Source organism: Phyllopteryx taeniolatus, chromosome 7 (assembly GCF_024500385.1).
Source record: "Phyllopteryx taeniolatus isolate TA_2022b chromosome 7, UOR_Ptae_1.2, whole genome shotgun sequence".
Taxonomy (NCBI): domain Eukaryota; kingdom Metazoa; phylum Chordata; class Actinopteri; order Syngnathiformes; family Syngnathidae; genus Phyllopteryx; species Phyllopteryx taeniolatus.
This window is the reverse complement of record NC_084508.1, coordinates 16,769,092-16,790,997: the sequence shown is the minus strand read 5'-3', so window position 1 is coordinate 16,790,997 and position 21,906 is coordinate 16,769,092. Positions and strand designations below refer to the sequence as shown.

The window sequence follows — 21,906 nt, the reverse complement described above, 5'->3', positions numbered from 1 at the left end:
CGCAGGCTTATTGTTTTGGAAATTAGGTCCTCTTGTTGGTGGATGCAATGCCACTCTGTCATCTTTGCTTTCCTGCAGCTGTTTTCAACACCTACTAGGAATCCTATTAGGATTATAATACAAGTATAAATACACCTACTATCTAGTATTCCATGTACTTTTTGTATACATTTATTACACCAACCTAACTTTGCAACTTTACATTAAAAGACTGCCCAAAATATTTTGTCATGAGAATCAAAAGAAAAGAAAAAAAAAAAAGCATTGGGATTGAAATTGGACTTAGAGGCAAAAGAGCATTGGTATAAAAATAATTGCTTCTGTACTTACAAAAGACTATGACAACCTTATCTGCTTCCACGCTGCTCTTCCACTGTGAAGGTCAAATTCAAACACTGCAACAGTGCGTACAGAAGAAAGATGGTATTTAAATTTTTAATCCTGACAAGTACCCACACAAGATACTGATATGTGACTGGCCACAGTGTGCATTGGCTCAAATGCTGCAGACAGCGCGGTGGCATGCCTGCCATTCTAAGGAGTCCTCTATTCATTGCTGTGGGCAACGCACAGTTCAGTAACAGCAATCAGACTACTTAAAATGCTTTCATAGTGCTTCATTTTATCAGCACCGTCTGAGCTGAACGACAGTTTTTCACGAAGAACCCATCTAGACTTGATTGACCAGACCAAACTATGTCTGCCAGTCATTAAAGTGCTTTGGGGATTTGATCCCTATTGATTGATTGGATTGACTGATTTGAGTCCTGTTATTTTACTTTAAGAATTCATATTTTTGGGTGTCCCGATCCGATCTTTGAGATCAGAAATCGGTCTGATACCTGCAAAAAAAAAAAAAAAGGATTGGATCAGATCGGAGTGGATTTAAAATCTCAGATTGTACTCCTCTTATAGAAGCAGTCCATTCCATGCGCCGCTCCAGCACGTCTATCAAGCAGCGCCCAGTCCACGTGATCACAACAACAGGCTGCTAAGGTGCTAACATAGTAGCACGGAGTAAGTGTCAATGTTGCTTGCTTAAAGTCGTTTATTGACACTCCAGTTGAGGTTCACTGTAAAACCAAACACACGTAACAAAAGAATTACACCTATTGAATGCTCAAATACATCACATACTTTTTGTTCACAAAAATCGCTAGCTCAAAGCTAACACACAATGAAGGAATAACGCAATTGACGAGCTAATGAAAATTAGCGTCTAACTTATGGGTACGTTCGGAAATTCACTCCAAGCGTTGCACCACATTGCGTGCACAACATTGCCCCTCAGATTGTCAAGACGTGCACAGCAGTTACTTTATGTAACCCATTGCTTAATAATGAACAGGTCCATTTTTCTCATACCTACTGATGCTGATCATTGTTCTCTGAGTAATATCACTTGATCAAGTCTTTTCCAACATTCCATAAGACAAAATAAGTAAATTATGTATGATTATTGCTGAAATCAGATCGGACCGATATCGGCCAAAACTCAAGGCTGCAATATCTGTATCGGATTGAAAGTAAAAAAGTTGGATCAGGACATCCCTATACAGCGGCTGAAATAAGTATTTAACACGTCACCATTTTTGTCATTAAATATATTTCCAAAGGAGCTACTGACATGAAAATTTCACCAGATGTTGGTAACAACCCAAGTAATCCATACATACAACGAAAGTAGAACAAATAAGGTCAGAAATGTGTTGTTGTGTGTAATGTGAAATGACACAGGGAAAATGTATTGAACACATGAAGAAAGGGAGGTGCAAAAAGGCATGGAAATGTATGTATGGATTACTTGGTCTGTTCCCAACATCTGGTGAAGATTTCATGTCAATAGCACCATTGGAAATATATTTATTGAGAGAAATGTTGACGTGTTAAATACTTATTTCAGCCGCTGTATATAACACTATATAATATTATCCCAAGAAAATTACCATTATCTAAAAGACTTTGCTAAAGTATTAGTGATAGGTGTTAAAGGGTAGAAACCTTTAAGGGAAATTTTGAAAAAATTACAAGTTGGACACTTTCCACAGAGGAAATGAGAATATAACTTACTTTACAAAAATCGAGGCATTCCATTAAATAGTAACCTGCAGTTCTCCACATTTCCAGTTTATTCACAAACTCAAATAATCTTGTAAAGTCTCAGAAATTCCCATGAAAACTTCCAACCACGCCACCTTGTATGTGCAAAATGAACAAGAAGGTTAACTATAAAGCAAGTGATCTTCTTTATGGGTGAAGAACCCCTTTTAATCCAAACAAATGATTCATTTCTAACAGTCTAAAGGAGACCCTAAACTCCACAGTCAGTTTGAAGTTTCAACTTAACGGTACACAGAAGTCCTTTTGTTGAAAATGCCTGTGTCATGATGAAGTCATTCATGACCCAATCATCAATAAAAGGCATAGAGGTCACATCTCAAAGTACAAGTAAATATTCAGGGGAGAGAAGATGCAACCTTATCTGTTTACAAATGGTTCTTGTCTTAACAAGTTTTTCATGACTGATTTCACAAGGGGAATCACATTATCTTTATTTGTTCTAGGTATATTTCTAACAAAGTGACCAGGGATGGGAAAGTCTGGACCTCTCTGCTCAGGCTGGTGCACCCGTGCCGCGAAGCATCCCCAGATAAATGAAAGAGGAGGGATGGAGGGTATAGTTAACAAGTTTAGTTGTGTGTGTTTACTGAAGATTTATTGTATGTCCATGGTCATTAATTTTATAAGATAGCCGCATGCTTTTTGTTCGATGTAAATATAGCTTTAAGCACGGTGGCCTGCAAGTGCAAAACAATATAACCAATTGTGAAACACTTTAACATTTAGCAAACACAAAAACAAAAGCAGAAACACTTTTACAAAAAGACGAAACAAATTACAATTGCGGAAACCCGGAAATGGAGAGGCCCATTTATCAGACATTCTTTGAAATCCCACAACCTTTCTCCATTCCTTTTTGAACGTACCGAGCGAGGGAACTACCTTTGCATACATTCTGGTCTGGTCGATCGGGAAGGAAACAGTTCCCTAACCATGTACACTGTGCCATAGTTCGGTCGGGTGGTTTCCTTGATCGGCCGATCGGTCGACACATTTTGGACGTCATTCCAAATAATCTCCATTGCACGGCGTCTTCACATCCCAGTTTACATTCTATCAAAATGCAGAGAAGCTTTCCCCTACGGTGAAAATACTGTACATTTCCGTGTTTGCGAGCCGTGCCGCGGAGTTGCCTCAGCTCAAGTCATATATATAGTAAGTAAAGCATCAAATGTTGTTTAACATCAATGCTAAACTATATTCATAATGCATAATGTACCTGTCGATGAAAAAGCAAAGCTTGTGACCAGAATGTATGCAAGGTAGATCCCTCGCTCGGTATGTTCAAAAATGAATGGAGCAGGCAGCATCCTTGCAAATATCCACACTTTCCCTTTAATTCTCGCCAGCATCCTCTCTCTTTATTAACCTGCTTCTTCCTTAAATCTTAATCTATCTTTTTATGGTTTAAGAAATGTGATCAAGTACAATATATTGGATATACAGCATCAAACGCCTATACAGGCTTGCTGTTCAGGGCGTCCATATATCCAATCACTATCTGGGATGGACTTCTCGTGACATCTGCGTACCCTACACTTCCCTTCACGCAACACAGGAGCCAATCATGTTGAAGCGGGGCGTGCCGAGAAAGGCCGTGGGATTTCGAAGAATATCTGTGAAACGGGCCCCTCCCTTTCCGGGTTTCTGCAATTGTAATTTGTTGCGTCTTTTTGTAAAAGTGTTTCTGCTTTTGTTTTTGTGTTTTCTGAAATGTTAAAGTGTTTCACAATTTGTTATATTGTTTCGCACTTCCAGGCCACCGTATTTAAGGTTAACAGCTGCGACTCTATTTGAAATGTAGATGCCACCCCTGGTAATACCCCTTTGTACCTCCGGAGGTGCTTGTGACTAACAACACAACCATGGGAAAAAATCTTGAATTAACTGTCAAATTCCACGCAAAGAAATTGTGTACCCATCCATGCAACCCCCAACTTGACGATGTCTCACTGTGTCCAGCTGCTTTGCTTCATTGATAATAATGGGTCGGCAATATTCATAAGTGCTCAACTAGCGTGCAATTGTTTGCGAATAGAGGTCAACCCGCCCCTTAATGGTATGACTGTTTATTAGGCAAGAGATTACAAAATCCATGATGAGCAGGAGGACTTGCACTATAGGACTAGCAGCAATTACAGAAAGCATCTGCAGTACTCCAAGCAAGAGAGACGCACCCAGGGAGAAATTCTTATCGGAGATCCACCTGGTGCCATGAGTATAGTATTTCTCTATGATCTGAGCTGCTCTCTGGTTCATGTGTATGTGCAGCCATTAGGGATGGGAATTGATAAGAATTTAGCGATTCCAATTCCATTATTGATACTACTTATCGATCCAGTTCCTTACTTATTCTCTTTGCTGAAGGAACAAAATAATATATTTTATATATCATTGATGTCACTATCATTAAATATGTCATTATATATGATCGAACAAAAACTGTCTCTGCATATTGGAAGTATTCCCCTCTTTGATGAAATTAAAGTTCTGCAAAAGTTGGCCCAGTATAATTCACAATTTTGGGACTAATAGAGGTTATCTAATCTTATCTTAATCATTTTCTTGGTGAAATATAGCCAAACTTTAGAGTGCTTCTGCCTTGAAGCCAGGTTGGAGTCAAAGTTCAGAACTCAAATACGGTGCACTACCTGCGTGTGACGGCATCACTCCTTTGCAACATAAGAGGAATCATTGAGCGGAATCGTAAGGCAAGCAAACAAACGATTCCCAGGAATGGAATAACTGGGAAAGAACATGTTTCCATCTGTGCTGTCCGTACAGGTACAGTATGTGAACACGGCCATGAGCCTGAGATAGAAAGTGGCAGATAATAGGGTGAAGCCACAGATGAAACAGTAAAATTAAGGTCACAGACCCTTGAAATCCTGCTGTGTGATGCTCCTTGATAAGTGGCTGCTCTCTATGCGCGACTGCAGCAATTTAGTTTCATCTTCCACACTGGTACAATCTATGTATTGGTATAGGCTTAATTTGAAAAAATAAAATGCATACATTTACAGCACTAAACAAGGGTACACTAATACCTAAAATAACTAATTTGCAGACCTCACACGACAGGGAAAATGTGTGTGGTGTACTTGAGATGACCAACAGAGCATACCACACACATAACTCTGTTTGTCGTAGCACCAAGTCTGACATGTGAGAGGCAGCATGTTGCCACCGGCCATCCGGACTGACGCAAAACAACAGAGAAGAAGAGAGAGTAGTTGTACAAGAAGAAATAGAAGTAGCAAACACATACAAACACTCAAGACCAAGACAACCAGTTGCTCCTCTAGTTGTGTCCTGCAACAGCCTGAGCTTCAGGTCGCTTCCCAACTGGCTATCATTCTGTTTTACGTCACAATCACGACGTCTGTGACTTGATCAAAGTCGGTGTTAACCATAGATTTAACATTCATACTCGGGACTTGAGGGCAAAGACTTAGTCCCACCTCTGTTTTTAACACACTCCACACCACAGGATAATCGCCCAGGATAATCTTTTAGACCCCTTGCTGACTTTGTTTGCAAGGAAGGGAAATTGCTCAAATTTGGCCTGCTTGTCGGTATGTATTTTCCCCACTTGACCAGAGATGAGAGCAGAGAAAAAGTACAATATTGCTAATCAATAAAACGAGGCAAAGAAGAATGGAAATAGTGTTGTATATAGCCAACATCATAAGGAGCATTGCGTTTAAAAGATCAATACAACTTTATCATTCCGAAACTCACAAAGAAGCTTTCAGATTACAGTCAGTCATGTTTCAGCAGATTCAAAGGACAACAAATGCTGCTAAAAATTAGCAAAGTGCCCCCGTGCCAACACATATCGTTAAATATAAAAACAGCATGTCATCATACCCAGTGGAAGACATTCTTGTAAATGCAGTCATGGGCATAAAATGAAAAAAAAAATAGTATATATCAAATCTAGTTTTCTTCTAACTGCAATCTAAAATAAAATACAAAAGAACTTTGTTGTCATTGTAGTTTTCCAAATGTCTACATACAGCATTAGGGAAACAAAAAGCTGTCTTTTGAGACCTGAATCCTCAGTTTCACACCGGCATGACGAACTAATCAACAAATAAAGTGTTTCTTTTTGTTGTTGTTTTTTGTTTTTTTTGGGGGGGTGGGGTGGCTGGAAACGGGAAGCTGAAGACGATGGCAAAACTTCCACAACAGCTTAGTAAATATGACTTTCATTGATGCATAATAATAGTGATACAGACACAGAATACTGAAGCCAGATAGCCTGATAGAGCTACGAGCAGACAATATTGGGAAAGAGGTTACAGGTAAAGAGGGTAAATGAAACAAATAATGAACATAAAATCAGTAAGAGGCTCAGTTTTGAGTACTCTATCCAGCTGTCAACTCTGTACGATAAACCAACATTACGGATGACAAGTTCCATTTCAAACTTGCTACCAACTGTCCGCATGACTACACTCACACTCACACGCTTGCACAGACGCTCGCACACAAATATGCTAGCGAAAAATGCACACACGCAAACATGTCAAGGACAGAATATGAACACACTGTACAAACAAAGCAGTGAGTCATCAAATCTGAACTGTCCACAATAAATGCTTGACACGCAAAGATGAAGCAGAAGAAACTGTGACTTGGATGTCTTGGGTAAAGAAAAAGGAGCTGTCAATCCAAATTCAAGGTAACATTCTCGAGGCATTTGGAAAAAAAAACAGTCCATTCTACAGCTTTCCTTCATGCCGGCAATGATTTCAACATCTATGTTTTGGACAAGGACTTAGACATACAAAAAATCTTTATGCCTCCAACTTTGTGGGAACAGTTTATGGAAAGTCAGTTCCAACAGGACTGTGCCCTAGTGCACAAAGCAATGTCCATAAAGCTGTGGTTCTTAACCTCGGTGGACGGAGTGAACCTTACAAGTTTAATCTGCACTTTCACAAAACCCCTCATAATTGAAAAAAAATAAATCTGGTTTAGGCGGCACGGTGGCTGACTGGTTAGAGCGTCAGCCTCACAGTTCTGAGGTGCAGGGTTCAATCCCCGTCCCCGCCTGTGTGGAGTTTGCATGTTCTCCCCGTGCCTGCGTGGGTTTTCTCCGGGCACTCCGGTTTCCTCCCACATCCCAAAACATGCATTAATTGGAGACTCTAAATTGCCCGTAGGCATGACTGTGAGTGCAAATGGTTGTTTGTTTCTATGTGCCCTGCGATTGGCTGGCAACCAGTTCAGGGTGTACCCCGCCTCCTGCCCGATGACAGCTGGGATAGGCTCCAGCATGCCCGCGACCCTAGTGAGGAGAAGCGGCTCAGATAATGGAAGGATGGATGGATAAATCTGGTTTATTTCAAATTCAAAACAGTTATATATTTTATTTGTGCTCAAAATGAACCAAACATCGGTTGCACACAAAATCACTGAGTTCGAAGAACAAAACCCACAAAAATTAAATTCACAAAGAAACAAAAAAAACACACAATCCGATTCAATGAAAATGTACTGTAAATGAATGTGGATTCTGCTGTTGCCTTTCACCTTGGAAAGTGCCACTCTCATATCATTTTCACAGCAAAGTCTGTTCCTTTTCTTTGCTTTTATGTCTACAATCCTGTTCATTAAGATACATCCAGTATAGTAACCAGTCTACCAGGGAACAGCATGGATGCTTTTCCCTCTTGTTGGTCTATTGCTGCGTGCCTATGGCAATGCTAAACTAGTAGGGGCAATGTGTCTGCGCAGTCCATATTTGTGGATGGAACGAAAACCAAAATAACAAGGATCCCTTCACATTGTGCTTCATATGGCTGCACAGAATGCCGTACATTCACAATAAGGGAAATGGGAATGAACTGTCATAGCCTCGGTAAAAAAGATTTTTGTGGCTCTTTTTTCAAATTTTCTGCAGTAATAGCACATGCTGTAATGTTGACAAAACAGTAAACCTCAAGAAAATTGGTTGGGAAATGACCAAGCTTCGCTCATATTTCTTTTTAATGTCAATGCATTCCCTTTGATAAGAACGTTGACCCCACCAATGTGGCCGCCACATTGGGACGCCACTTAGTCGGGCTGCTACAGTGCATAGATGTCTTCTAGCATTTATATAGTCTTCTATTCATGTGTGTGTATTGCTGTTTGTACTTTGAAATCAATCCGCCAACCCCTCTCCTATTACTAGCGCCGTCTGATGGCACACAGCAATGCCGCTCCATTTCAACTCAAGGCTCGGTGCCGTGACGGTTCAGTGCCTTGCTCAATCAAATAGGGATCACAACATTCCATCCATCCATCCATTTTCTGAGCCGCTTATCCTCACAAGGGCCGCAGGAGTGGTGGAGCCTATCCCAGCTATCATCGGGCACCCTGAACTGGTTGCCAGCCAATCGCAGTGCACATATCAACAAACAACCATCCGCACTCACATTCACACCTATGGGCAATTTAGAGTCTTCAATTAACCTACCATGCATGTTTTTTGGGATGTGGGAGGAAACCGGAGTGCCCGGAGAAAATCCTTGCATGGGGATCTCAACATTAATCAATCCAAACTTTAATATTTTTCCCCACTTTACGGTTTGCAGTGGAACTTGAACATATCACCTTTTTTTGCAGAGTTTTGGATAAGAATGATCTGGTAAAAAAATTTGTAAGTTACATGTCAAAAAGTGTCCAAAGAAACCCCATAGAGCATCAACACAAACAATGAAAAACTGTCATTTGCATACGAAATGGGGATCTACTGCTTGCTCTCTGGAGTTATGGAAAGAATGTGTCTCTGTTGGTCATGAATAGCCTAAGATTTTTTTTAATCATTATTATTTTTTAGTTTTAACTAAAACTGGTCAGGTGCATATGAAGTCTACAGCAATTCCCATTTACACTTATCTACTTTAAAGTGCGTTTAGGGCACTGATATTATAGTAGTACATGCTTCTGCCTTTTGTGCAGATGGCACAGATTCCATAACCATACCAGTGCCCCAATACCGAGCCACAATCGGTCCCAAGCCCTGATTAAAAAAAAAAATATATGATTAAAAAAAGGTGGGTTGCGTCAGAAGGGCATCTGGTGTAAAAACTGTGCCAAACAAATAGAGCGAGTGACTCGCTGCAGGGAGCCCTGTTGAGACAAGTAGAAAGTCGCAACAACAACTTTAAAGCGTGTTTAGGTTTAGTATAGTTTCAATTTTGACAGCAGCCCATTCAGGCAACGAACTATGCAACATAACCTTGTCGATATAATGTAAACTCAATGAAATAAACATTAGCAACATATTTGCTTTCAGATTGCTTAAATATGACTAAGCAGCAGCACAGTGGCCGATCTTTGCTGCATCACTCTGTTTCATTCAGCTGGTTTATTAGGATGATACTGCAAAACCATGAGCGATTTATCTGCGCTATATATTATTAAAGTGAGGTGAAAAGGGGATAGGACCTGTCTGTATTTATCCAGGTAAGAAACACCAGGAATGTGGTGAATCCATTTTGTGCCTATGTGACACATGAACACTTCTCCTTTCGGTTGAATGTAGAGATTACACATTTTGAATAAGCGTAAACGTGGTGATGATGAAGACAGTAGGATGAATAACTGCCTTTGTGCAGCAAACAAGGCTCCTCCTTGCATAGTGGGCAACAGCCAGACTTGCAGAGAAAAGGATTTCAAATGAACTCACAACAACAGAATGTAGATTACACTTATACCAATGTCCTGTGACCTAGTAGCCACTTCTGTCTTTCAAGGTTAGTTCCATTTTCCGTTCCTGTAGCTGTAGTGTCCCAATAGTTTTACCTACGTAGTAGTGTATGAAAAATATAATAAATTAAGTCTTACCAATTAATCTCATAACACTATGGGGTAAAATGATTACTCTGAGCCACTGACTGGCCTGTCTTCAAAAAACGAGTAAAAAGGACAGCGTGAGTGTTGAAATGGGTGACGTTTACATTCATTGCACATGCACAGCATTTCCAGTTCATGCGACAAACACTGTTGAAACAAATGAAGTATTGTACATTGTGTCCCTTATGAAGAGCACAAACCACCTTAAGTATCCAGATGTCAAATAGTACTAAAACGACATCAAGATGAGTGACACAAACAATAAAATAACATAAAATGCAAAATTATGCCCATTCATGGGAGAGCTATGGTGTAAAATGTTTCTACTTCAAGGGTCTGGATGTGACTGTATCAGCTTTAAGAGCAGTAAATTCAGTTGACAATACTGCTTGTTTTCAGAGTCGCACCTATTTAGGCCTTAGTTATGTTATTGTGAGTTGAATTTACGAGTGAGATTGGCTTTGTTTTGAGCCAGTGCCTTGGGGGTTTAGATGATAATTATAATCATTATATAATCAGAGCCTCTGCTAAAGTGAGACCATCAGAAACGCTGCTGGGCACAATAGCAACAAAATCGAATCAATTCAGCGACTTCAGCACAATTTGACGTCTGTGACCTAACCAATCTGTGTGATTACGTGATCCTCTTTAGGCGGAAAGGGAGTGAGGTCAATAAGCAGAGGAGCCAGTAATTATTATGCATTAGTGCATCATTCCTCATTCCATTTCCATCCAACCTCAATGGCAGGCAGAGGAAGACACCATTGATGACTGAGGCAGCTTTGATTCCGGGTGCTTTCAGAAAAGAAGCTAAAAGCCGATCAATGCAGTTTTTCCTCACGACTCCTTTACCTCAGCGGGTTTCAGAAAAAAAATATTGAAGAACGTTAGAAATATACTGACTGGAAATGAAAATAGAAAATAAGCACATTTAGGACAATATAAGTAGCAAGGATAGTTGTGAAGTATTGTAGTAAGTTGTGAGTGACTAGAAACCAAACTACACAAATGATGTGACAGTTTAGGTCTGATGTGGTCATGTCATTATGTAAAGGAACCCTCTTAAGATAAGGGCAAAGAAGCTAATTTTCTATGATTTAAAAAAAACACGGTAATTGCCTTTTTTTATTGACTAGTCTTTATAAGAATAGTGTTGCTATTGATGAATGACTTGAAGAGACCACTATACATATTTATTTTGGTTGTAGTTTTTTAGTGATGTTAAATTGCAGTGGATCATATTAAGAGGGGATTCTAATAGTCCCACTCTGATGTTGCTAATTAGAAAAAGCATAATAATAAAAATCAATATTTTTATAAACAAAGATGAAACAGTATCATTATTATCATAACATTGCTAAAATAAATTAAACAAAAATCAGCGATACACACCTGAAACTGTTTACACATTTGTTTCCTTGTTCGTTATGAGTTGTAAAATTGTAAACAGCAACAACTGAAATTCATTTTCATGCATATAAAACTCCACCCCAATCTACTTATAGTTACTGAACAACAGTGATATAAAGTACTTAATAGCAAACCTGCCTTGGTGTACAATTTAGAGTGATGATCACAGAGATGAATCATAAATGTGAGTGTATATTGCAGTTTTTATGTGTCATTGACAGCCCAATTTATAGTATAACATTGCAGCTCCTTGCAGGCATGACCATTTCTTAAGGTTAAATGCTGTGGCGTTATTGGGATCTCAACCATGACATAATAAATTGAGGCACCTAGTGACTAATGTTTCCAACCTTTGAGCTTCTACATCAACAAGGAAAACAGATTAGAAAAGGAAAATTACTTTTCATAGAAATTATTTTGGGGACATCTCAGAGGAGAAACCATGGTGAAGCTTGTATCTGTCATCTCCAGCTGCGGGCTCTATTGTTAATGTTAATGTGTTGTTTATCCTATTGCAAAGCTGCATATAAATCACCCGCTCGACACACTTCAGTCAGCGATAAATCCCAGAGGCTGCCGAGTACTGATTTCGATTCTACAGTGACCACCATGATCCCATCAAACAGCTATCAACTGCAACAAGTAGGACAAATAGGCTGAAAATTAGCTGAGTGAAAGTGACTTACATAGGTGAAATTAGAGGAATCTACTCCATAAATACTGTATATTAATTGGCCAGCGTAACAGAAGGAAGAAAAGAAAAAAAGAGCTGATGGAGGGCAAGAGTTTATACACACTCAGAAAATAGTTCTGCACTCACTCATGCGATCCAAATTCAAGGGATGTTTAAATTACCTTTACACAGATAATGCTCAATTTTAATTCAATAGAAATAATACTAACGTATGAAATATTTTTTACATTTATACCTCTCTGAGCATTATTATCATTGTGAAGGCACTATTTTTGTTTGTTGCATTGCCCTGCGATTGGCTGGCAACCAATCCAGGGTGTACCCTGCCCCTTGCCTGACCCACGACCCTGTGAGAAGAAGCGCTACAGAAAATGGATGAATTTATTTCATAACAGATCCCAGTGCTTCCCTTGTTCATCACTGTCTTAGTGTTTGTTAGCATCCCCTCTTCTATTATGAGCCGTTTGACTCATTGTCATTCTCTCAAGTCTCCTCTGGAGGCTGTCAAGTGGCTAATGTGAAACTCCACATAGCATTCCTCACCCTGGTCTTTGGAATGCTCCCGGCTTTGCTTAGCAACTACAAAAAATGTCACAGGATAAACAAATCACAGGCCTACCCAATGCATTTTTCTCTACAATATCAATGACACATAGAAGGAGGTCGATGGTTAGTGAATCTCCTCTGATTGCATTGAATGAAGTCTAAAATAACAGATGCGACATGGTAGAAATTCTGCACGAAGCAGCATGCCATCTGTGCTTCAAGTATATTAAGCTGCAGGCTGTGCAACATCATTTTCTGCTTCAGTTTGATCAACTTAATGGCAAGAAAACAGAAATGGTGATTTAGAAGTTGGATGGCTAGAAGCAATGATCCATTATCTGTGGTGATAAATCCACTAAAAATTGAGAATCCAGGGCAGATAAATCGCCACCGGGCACAACATATGCCTTATCACATCTTAAAGAAGGGTTTGTAACTTCCTGAACACTTTGTGTTTGTCTGTGCTCTCAGTTTGCTGTAGAATTTTCCTAATGATGCTTAGAAGTGTATCAATTTGTCCTTCTGTGCTACCATGAAGACACACCAAATTACATCCTCCATTAATGAAACAAAACAATACCAAAGGTTGTTTTGGGTTGACACTTTTAGGCAGTTATGGATTGATTCATTTTTATAAACTATTGATAAAGTATTTGTTACTACATTGCCAGCTTTCACTGACACCATGAGCAGAAGTAATTGACCTGATTAGGATTTCCAGGGTAAAGGTCAGGTGGCGTAGCAGTTTTTTTTGGGGGGGGGGGGCTGTCCTGTTCAGCTGTTAGGTCAAACAGAACGGAAAATCTGTATCCCTTTTATGCCGGAACAGTTTTACTGTGTCACAGTGGAGTTTTTAAGCATCCGCTGTGGTTTCTTAGTATTATAATTGAGGTTTATTGAGAATCAGACTTGATCAGTCGAACAGAACAAACTTATTTATTGTTATTGTAACTTGCATAAATGCTGAGAGACAGTTAATCCTTCTTAAAGTTATTGTGCAAATAAATGCTAAAAGCATTCGACACATACCTAACAGCAGCACACTTCCTTCAGACATCAGAAAGCTGTATCACTCCAAACACCTATTGATTCTTAAATTTGGGATTTGTGTAATGTTACAGGCCAATGACAAGCTTATATTTATTTAATGGCAGGCGAACATCATTAATTCAGCATTCACAATTAATAATGGAAAAGCAATACCACAGTTTTCTGCTAAAAAGACAAGATGTTTAAGATGAAAATGAACCGTTTAGAAATAATGTGTGTCTGGCTATTTTATTTCCCACCCTTCATACTATGCCCAGTAAAATACATCGAGAGAAAATCAATCAAATTGATTGTAGCACTAACAATATTTACCACACACTGAACAACTCCTACTGTATTCTTTTATAGCCTCAATAGGTGTGTAATAAACATAAGCATTATCCCACTAAGACATTAGTTTCCAAGTCATCTTAATGACCTGCCTCAAATATTCCCTTAGTTCAAAGGGAAAGAACAGGATATATGTTCTCTGTGGCGCATATGGTAGATACAATAAGAGATCCATAGAGGGAGAGAGACGTTAAGGTGGAAGTCATTAGGGTGCAACACAGCACTGGCATTGCCATTGCGTTTCACATAACATCAGCCCCTTCATTTGAGTGCTGTGGGAGGACGCAAAACCATTGCCTTACTATGACTGCCGCTGGGCAAATAAAACAATTCAATACGCTGCTTTCACCCCTAGTTCTGCTCTGCGCAACAGTACTTAAGTGATCTGCGTGAACAGGAACCTGACTCAAAATCTCAGAAACAAAGCAAAGGCAGGAAAGGAGAGTAAGTCAAGAGAACAAATCTCTGCTTGACAGATTTTACGAATACATTTTGCAGACTGTAAAGTGCATCTAATAACAGCAGGCATTGAGCTCATAGATGAGTTCACATTTTGAATCACCCCGCTGCCGCCGACTGGACCTTCCATTTTTCATTGAATTAGTTACTGAACCAACAGCGCCCCTGCTGTTACAGCCAAATAGTCAACTCAGTTTCTCTTCTTCACTTCCTTCAAAACATATGACGATTTGACAAATAATTGAACACAATCGACAAAAACAACCTATTATTATGCAGGCTATTGTCATGATTGTTTTTGCACAAATAAGCAATAGAATGCCAAAGCAAATACCATAGTGGTTTGTCAACTACTGCACAGATAACATTCGCCATTTACCAAACAGATTAAATAAATCAAGATTCTTTCCCATGACAAATTAGGTACATAAGATAAAAGATGGCAGTTAGGTGATAAGTCATTGGAGAAGTAGACTAAGCCTCACTCACTTGTCATGAAGAACACAAATCATTAAAATAATTAGTACTGGACCTGCCCAACAAATATTTTAAAAGGTTAAATATTAATATTTTGCTGCAGTGTCAAAGTGAAATTGAAAAATTGCCAAAGAATTATGAACTCTAATGGTGTCCACTTTTCTGCTGTCAACACCACAGAAGCTCAAGCCTCAAACTGTGCATCCTCAGATCAACAAGGTCATAACTGGAATTAACTTACAAGAATGAACAGAGAGATCCAAATTTCCATCTGAAACATGATCTGATTGCACTTTTCGTTCTTGTATGTATCTCACTGTATCTCGGCTGGCTAATTGGACATCCATAAATGACATGACCTGATTTCCACTACATAGACTCTCTCTATCAACAGTGGCCCCTGAGGAAACCCCAACTAATTGTTGAGATTTTTATGTAAGTTTTTCTCATGATGGCTGCTTAATAAATCTTTGAAGGGATGAAAAATGGCATTTGTGTGATGAAAGTAGGAAGACAGGAACAAAGTCATCCAAATCAACTGTGATGGGATTAGGAAAATGAGGCGGAGGCAAGAGGCGACGATTCAAGCCTTTGGTGAGGAAAATCCTTGCAAGCAGAACCCAAAAATCTCAGTTGGAGAAATTACCCGGCTTTGGTGCAGTGCTGGATGACTGACACCGACACATGTCACAGCTGAGATGAGATATCATGATGGTAATCCCACTGAAGCCCCGCCAGTCCGGATCCATCACTCTCAATACCCAAGTGACAAAATCCCCAGTTACATAGTGGTAACAGTTCTCACGAGGCCAATAAATGCTTCAGATTTATAACACACACTTCTGACATGAACATCTAAAAATCAGATGTACATTACAACTCCAAAACAGAAACTTGAACATTAGTTCGGTATTTTCAGTACTTGTTCTTAAAAGATATTGTTTTATTGGATTTCCAGTACCTCGAACTATATTACCTATATTTTAGCTACAATCACCAGACACACACTAAGTACACCTGCTCAATCTAAAGTGATACAATACTATAGTATCAACAAATTTCACCAGTGCATTCAGTCCCCCCAAATTCAGTGGCTAAGATAAGACGCTGTACATAAGAGACACAGCTAAGTACAATAACCAAGCCATTAGAATACATATTTTACTGTCAATACAAGTTGTAAACTAATAATTTAATTTAAAAAAAACTCTTGTAATAAAGACCCACAAAGACAAGATTGCTTCCTTGCTTACTCTGTCAGAAAAAGATTTGCCAAAACAGTTGTCAGATTTTGTGTATTAGAGTACATGGGATCACAACATGTAAAACATGGTGCTTCCTTCAATGTTAAGAAATGTGTTCGATTTTCAACAGTTTTTGTCAAGGTGTTAACTGGTTGATGATATCTGTTTCTATCCACTTGTGTACTGGAATGAATGAGCTAATCAAAAACATGTAGGATGCATGATCATGGTTGTCTACAACAACGACCAGGCATTTCAAGTTGTCTTTGTAAAAGCAGCATGTTTGTTCCATACTTGCATTTTATTAATTTGGTGGCTGGTGTGTATTTTGTAGGCGTATCAAAATTAAAAGCATGGGTTGGATTTGATTGTCTCTCTTAAAATTGCAACATTGAATACAAATGGAGAATCAACAAACATTCATCTATGTATTTTCTAATATGTGCTATGTCAAACCAAAGATTTTGGGGACAGCCCTTAAGGGAATTTATCTGTGGGCGAATTAAAAAGGAACTTAACTCATGGGGGGGGGGGGGAATTAGAAAACCTGACGAAACACACTGCAATTAGCTCTCAACCTTCCTATCAGATACAGTATTGAGATACATTTAACATCTTTTGTATTGTCCTGTCTGCGCATTTGATCTCTGGATTTTGAACTCCACCGATGTCTGGGATTTACGCTTGGGGTCCTTTGGTCACATGCTGCATTCTTAACTACAAGGCCACTGCTGCCCCTCAAAACAAAGTTGGCTCAGCTTGACACTACTGTATACTGGAAACTACTGGGTGCCACCACCTCCACCAGATGACATCAGTCTTCTCTTCCAGTCAGCAGCAGTCTTCTCAGGTTACCTCCAGCAGGCACTCGCAGTGCCTGACAGTCTACCGCATCACTCTGCAGCAGCACTTGCAGTCTGCAACCCGCACACAGGAAAACAAACCTGCCTCCATAGCTGAAACTAGACCCTGTCTAATAATTGGTCTGTTTAGAAAATATTGTGCTATTGTTAAAAAGACAGCTATGATGAGGTGTTTTCATGCTGTCGCCAAATCAGACAAACCTATTTGAATGCGATGAGATGTATACAACACAGAGTTGCACCGAAACCGTTTGCATTGCTAACAAATAGCATAACAACTTGCACTGGGGCAATAACTGTGAAGTAGACCACAGCCACTCAGTGCATAGGTTAGAAATCCCTGGATGACATCATGAAGTTGTTAAACATTTGGTTACTAGGAGGGAAGGAAGCTCTCACAATTACCACACAGAAGCGAATCCCTTCTAAAATAAAACCCAACTGGCTTGGATAAGCCCATAAATGCAGTGGAGGTACAGTACAGCATGATCCACCACAATAACAGACACCAGAAGGTCAAAGGCAGACTAGGTTCACAAATGGCCATTTTCCATCCTTTATGATTTATATCGCTGATATCAGCGACAAGAACAGGTGAAAGGTTGTTGTGTTTTTTTATTTTTTTATTTTTTATTTTTTTACAGACGTCCAGTGTAATCTGGAGCTAATTTAAGGCAGCACGGTGCAGACAAAAGAAGGCTGCCTCGAAGTGTCTGACGCTCGTCTCGTTTCCAGCCATCCCACAATCCACCTGCCCGCACACTGCGATCGTCCCGGCCGGCCAAACTTACCCAGTACACCGGAGCCGGAGCTTAGCGGCGGGGTAGCGACCGTCTCCGGCCTCTCCGCCTCTGCCTGCTGCGTTCGGTGTCGGTGGCGGCTGCTCTCGGATCCGTCGCCGGCCGCTGTCGCACCGCCACCGGCGGCGGCCGCCACCGGGGCTGCGGCGCCTTGCGTCCCCGCGTCGGGCATGCTCTCTATCCGCGAGGAGCGACGCGTGCTGAGGGGATTCTCCTGGCGATCGAGCAGGGCTGTCGCATCTCAGGGTGAGGGCAGAGCATGGGAACGGCGCGGCGGTGGAGTTGGGTGTTCAATGAGTGTGAATGTGGCGTGAAGGTTGTCTGTGACGGTGCGGCGGTGGGACTGTGGAACAGGATGCGAGGTTCCATGGAGAGCCACCCCGCGATGACTACTGGGGCGGGACCAAGAGAGGGGCGAGGGGAGCGGGGGGGCGGAAAGGGGGCTGGGCCACACGCACCTTCAGGACAATTCACCACATTAGCCGTATGTTATGGAGAAAATGAGCATTTTCATGATGGTTAATAGTGGAATGTCACAATCAGAAATCAAAGGTCACGGACTAAATATATACAATTATCAAATCCACAAATGCAAGGGCAGTTATCAATTCTGTGAATACATACTTACAGCAAAGGGGTGCAAAAGCGGGTATCAACTTGTTAGCATGGGGGGGAAACAAAAAACAATAGCTTTATTAAGTCACAATTAAAATAAAATGTAATTGGTTGAAATTAAAAGTTACCCTGTTGAAAATGTATAAGTAGTGTAACGATTTCAATTACTTTCTCAAAGTGATATAGCTAATTATATTGTATTATATTTTGAATACTTTTTCTTGATTTTTAATGAATGTACCAACACGACCCTTGGATGTTCAAAAAAATACGAAAAACAAGTGGATTAAACCCATAGATAACTATTTTGAAATTAAGCAAAAACAAATGTTTACACTAATAATAACCTGATAGCAAAATATGATAAAAAGTAAATAAATATATTTTTTAAATGTGTCTCTTGCATTATGTATACAGCATGTGGAAAACCAGCATACCATAACATGTTGACGAATGACAAATGTGCACAATTTAGGCAATATTGCTACATATGACAACCCAGATAAGTGAACGTTCCATCAATAAAGTCAAAAATTATAAAGATGAAACCGTTCAAAAAAGTCAATTTTGTTTTGTGTTTAAAAGTTTAACCTTTTCAAAATCTCAAATAAACTGATTGTATTACAAGGTAACACTTTGAGGTCATGTTTGAGACTACATCCGAATGGCACGTGAACAGAGAGCCAATCACAAGTGTCGGCTTTAGAATGAAGAAGTGATATGAAAAAAAATCTAGTTTTTGTGGCACTTTTTCAAATGTAACTAAAATTGTAATCATGGAAATTTCCAAAAGCAACTGTTACATTTGTGTAACACTGTTTAATTACATATTTTCTCCCAGGAATATAATGGATGACAAATACATACATTTTGTAATTGAATTACCTAAAATTGTTACATGTAATTTGTTACTCCCAACACTGCAGCTTCCCATTTAGTACAATTACATGTGCTGTAATTGCTGGCCTCAAGCATTTATTTTAAAAAACATTTTTTAAATGCACTAGATGTGAGTAATGCAATCCATGTGGGCATATTTTGAGAATGCACTTTGTTACTGTACAGGTATGTATGTATGTATGTATCTATACTATATGCATATAGCCCTCCTAATGTCTTTTAACTTAACCTTTCAACACTTTTCTTAATTGTTATAGGAACTACAGAAGGAAATTAGTTACAATGCTATAATCTGGCACAAAGAATCCTTACTATTTTGAGTTTAAAGTGTTCTGTACATGGTCCCTACAAGTACAACCCCAATTCCAATGAAGTTGTGACGTGTGTTACACCTAAATAAAAACAGAATACAATGATTTGCAAATCATGTTCGACCTATATTTAATTGAATACACTACAAGAGAAAAGAGAAAATTCTAAGTTAATGATTTGCTGAAAACAATAAAATTTATCAGTTTGAACATTAAATATATTGTCTTTGCAAATCATTGTATTCTGTTTAACACAATGTCCCAACTTCATTGGAATTGGGGTTGTAAATCCATCCATCCATCCATTTTCTGAGCCACTTCTCCTCACTAGGGTCGCGGGCGTGCTGGAGCCTATCCCAGCTGTCATCGGGCAGGAGGCGGGGTACACCCTGAACTGGTTGCCAGCCAATCGCAGGGCACATAGAAACAAACAACCATTCGCACTCACAGTCATGCCTACGGGCAATTTAGAGTCTCCAATTAATGCATGTTTTTGGGATGTGGGAGGAAACCGGAGTGCCCGGAGAAAACCCACACAGGCGGGGACGGGGATTGAACCCCGCACCTCAGAACTGTGAGGCTGACGCTCTAACCAGTCGGCCACCGTGCCGCCGGGGTTGTAAATCAATAATCATAAACACACATCTACATATTGCACACATATAGTACACTGACACAGAGATCTTTATTGTTATCAATTTCTTGCCATGATTCTATTAATTTATACAATTCAACATGATTTTCTTAAATATAGGCTACTTTATCTTTGACAACACAATAAGAAATCTATTGGGCTTCAGTTTGTCGCTGAGTGGGTAGGGACTAAATATGCACTGCCTGGACCAAAGTCAGGCAATTGTACCACTACACATCAGTGTCTTTTATGTAAACTTATATTCTTCAAAACAAACAGTACTGGGTGGCATGGTGGACTACTTGTTAGCACAACTGCCTCACAGTTCTGAGGGCCCGGTTTCAAATCCGGCCTCCCCTGTGTGGAGTTTGCATGTTCTCCCCGTGCCTGCGTGGGTTTTCTCCGGGTACTCCGTTTTCCTCTCTAAAACACACACGGTAGGTTAACTGAAAACTCTAAATTGCCCGTAGGTGTGAATGTGAGTGCGAATGGTTGTTTGTTTATATGTGCCCTACGATTGGCTGGCGACCAGTTCAGGGTGTACCCCCACTCTCGCCCGATGACAGCTGGGATAGGCTCCAACACGCCTGCGACCCTAGTGAGGATAAGCGAGATGGAAAAATAAAATGAAAATGAACAAACAGTATTGGCGATTACGTGGCAGTAAGCTGATGCTTGGTATGTTCTGTTCCAATGTTTGTGTAACATTATGACAGAATAGTGGTTGGAGACAAGGATGTTTGTCCAGTGCTGATCAACAGCTGTTGGGTACACCTGTCCTGACTCCTGTTGTTTACACACAATGGACAGCTGTAAATGATTGAGATCCTAGGTAAAGATTGCTTCTGGATCTTAGGCCATGTATCATTTGTGTATACACAACATGCCTTGGATGGTGTGTTTTATAGTGCAGCCATTCATACAACCCCGGACCCCTGTATGGCTTGTAGTAGCTTTTTTTTGTTTGTTTGCTTTCTCTTATTATTTTGAACTGACAGACATGTATGTCCCTGCTGTACGTCCCACTCACCATGTGTGGAATCTTGTCTGTGTTTCTGGCGTGAGGCACATAATACACTTTCATTCAAACACTCACTTACAACAACAGTAACAGATAATTGTGAAATATAAAGAACAAGGTGCAAACATTGCAGCGATAGCATATCATGGCTTAAACATCAAAAGAGTAAACTTTTGCAGGCTGCCAGTGGAAACCTGAATTTCTGTGTTCATATTATTTAATAGGAGATAAGTGCTAATGAAATTACAAATCAAGTGTGGCAACTTCAGTCTATCTATCTGCGTGCATAGTTTATATTTGATAACTATATCATTCCATATTGACTGCAGACCCCAATACCATTACACAGCAACGTTTGAGGATAAAGAGATGTTAGCTCGCAAATAAACAGAAACACACTAGTAGAAACTAATAACCATATTCACAAGACCACCCCAAAAAAATCCAATGGATGTTTTTAATGTTTCGTTTGTTTTTACATTTTTCGATGGCACTCACCTTTGTAACAAGGCTGAGGACCCCGAGCAGGACGGAATGAATTTCAAGACGCACAGTAGGCGGGATGAATTTTAGCTTGACA

General features: G+C 39.8%; 1 protein-coding gene across 3 annotated transcripts in view; it reads right to left on the bottom strand.

Annotated features, from left to right (window-relative positions):
- Positions 1 to 21,869, bottom strand: part of ano8b (anoctamin 8b) — a 40,759-nt gene extending 18,890 nt beyond the window's left edge. The window contains exons 1-3 of one of the 3 annotated variants that reach the window (XM_061778645.1): positions 21,825 to 21,869; positions 18,474 to 18,501; positions 17,837 to 18,303 (exon numbers count right to left, since the gene is read on the bottom strand). In XM_061778645.1, coding sequence (XP_061634629.1) covers positions 17,837 to 18,017 — 181 coding nt within the window. In that variant the 5' untranslated portion in view covers positions 18,018 to 18,303; positions 18,474 to 18,501; positions 21,825 to 21,869. Of the gene's footprint in view, positions 1 to 17,836; positions 18,304 to 18,473; positions 19,891 to 21,824 lie in introns of those variants that run through there. The other 2 variants (XM_061778646.1, XM_061778647.1) reach the window with 2 other exon arrangements.
- Between the last annotated feature and the right edge of the window lie 37 nt (positions 21,870 to 21,906).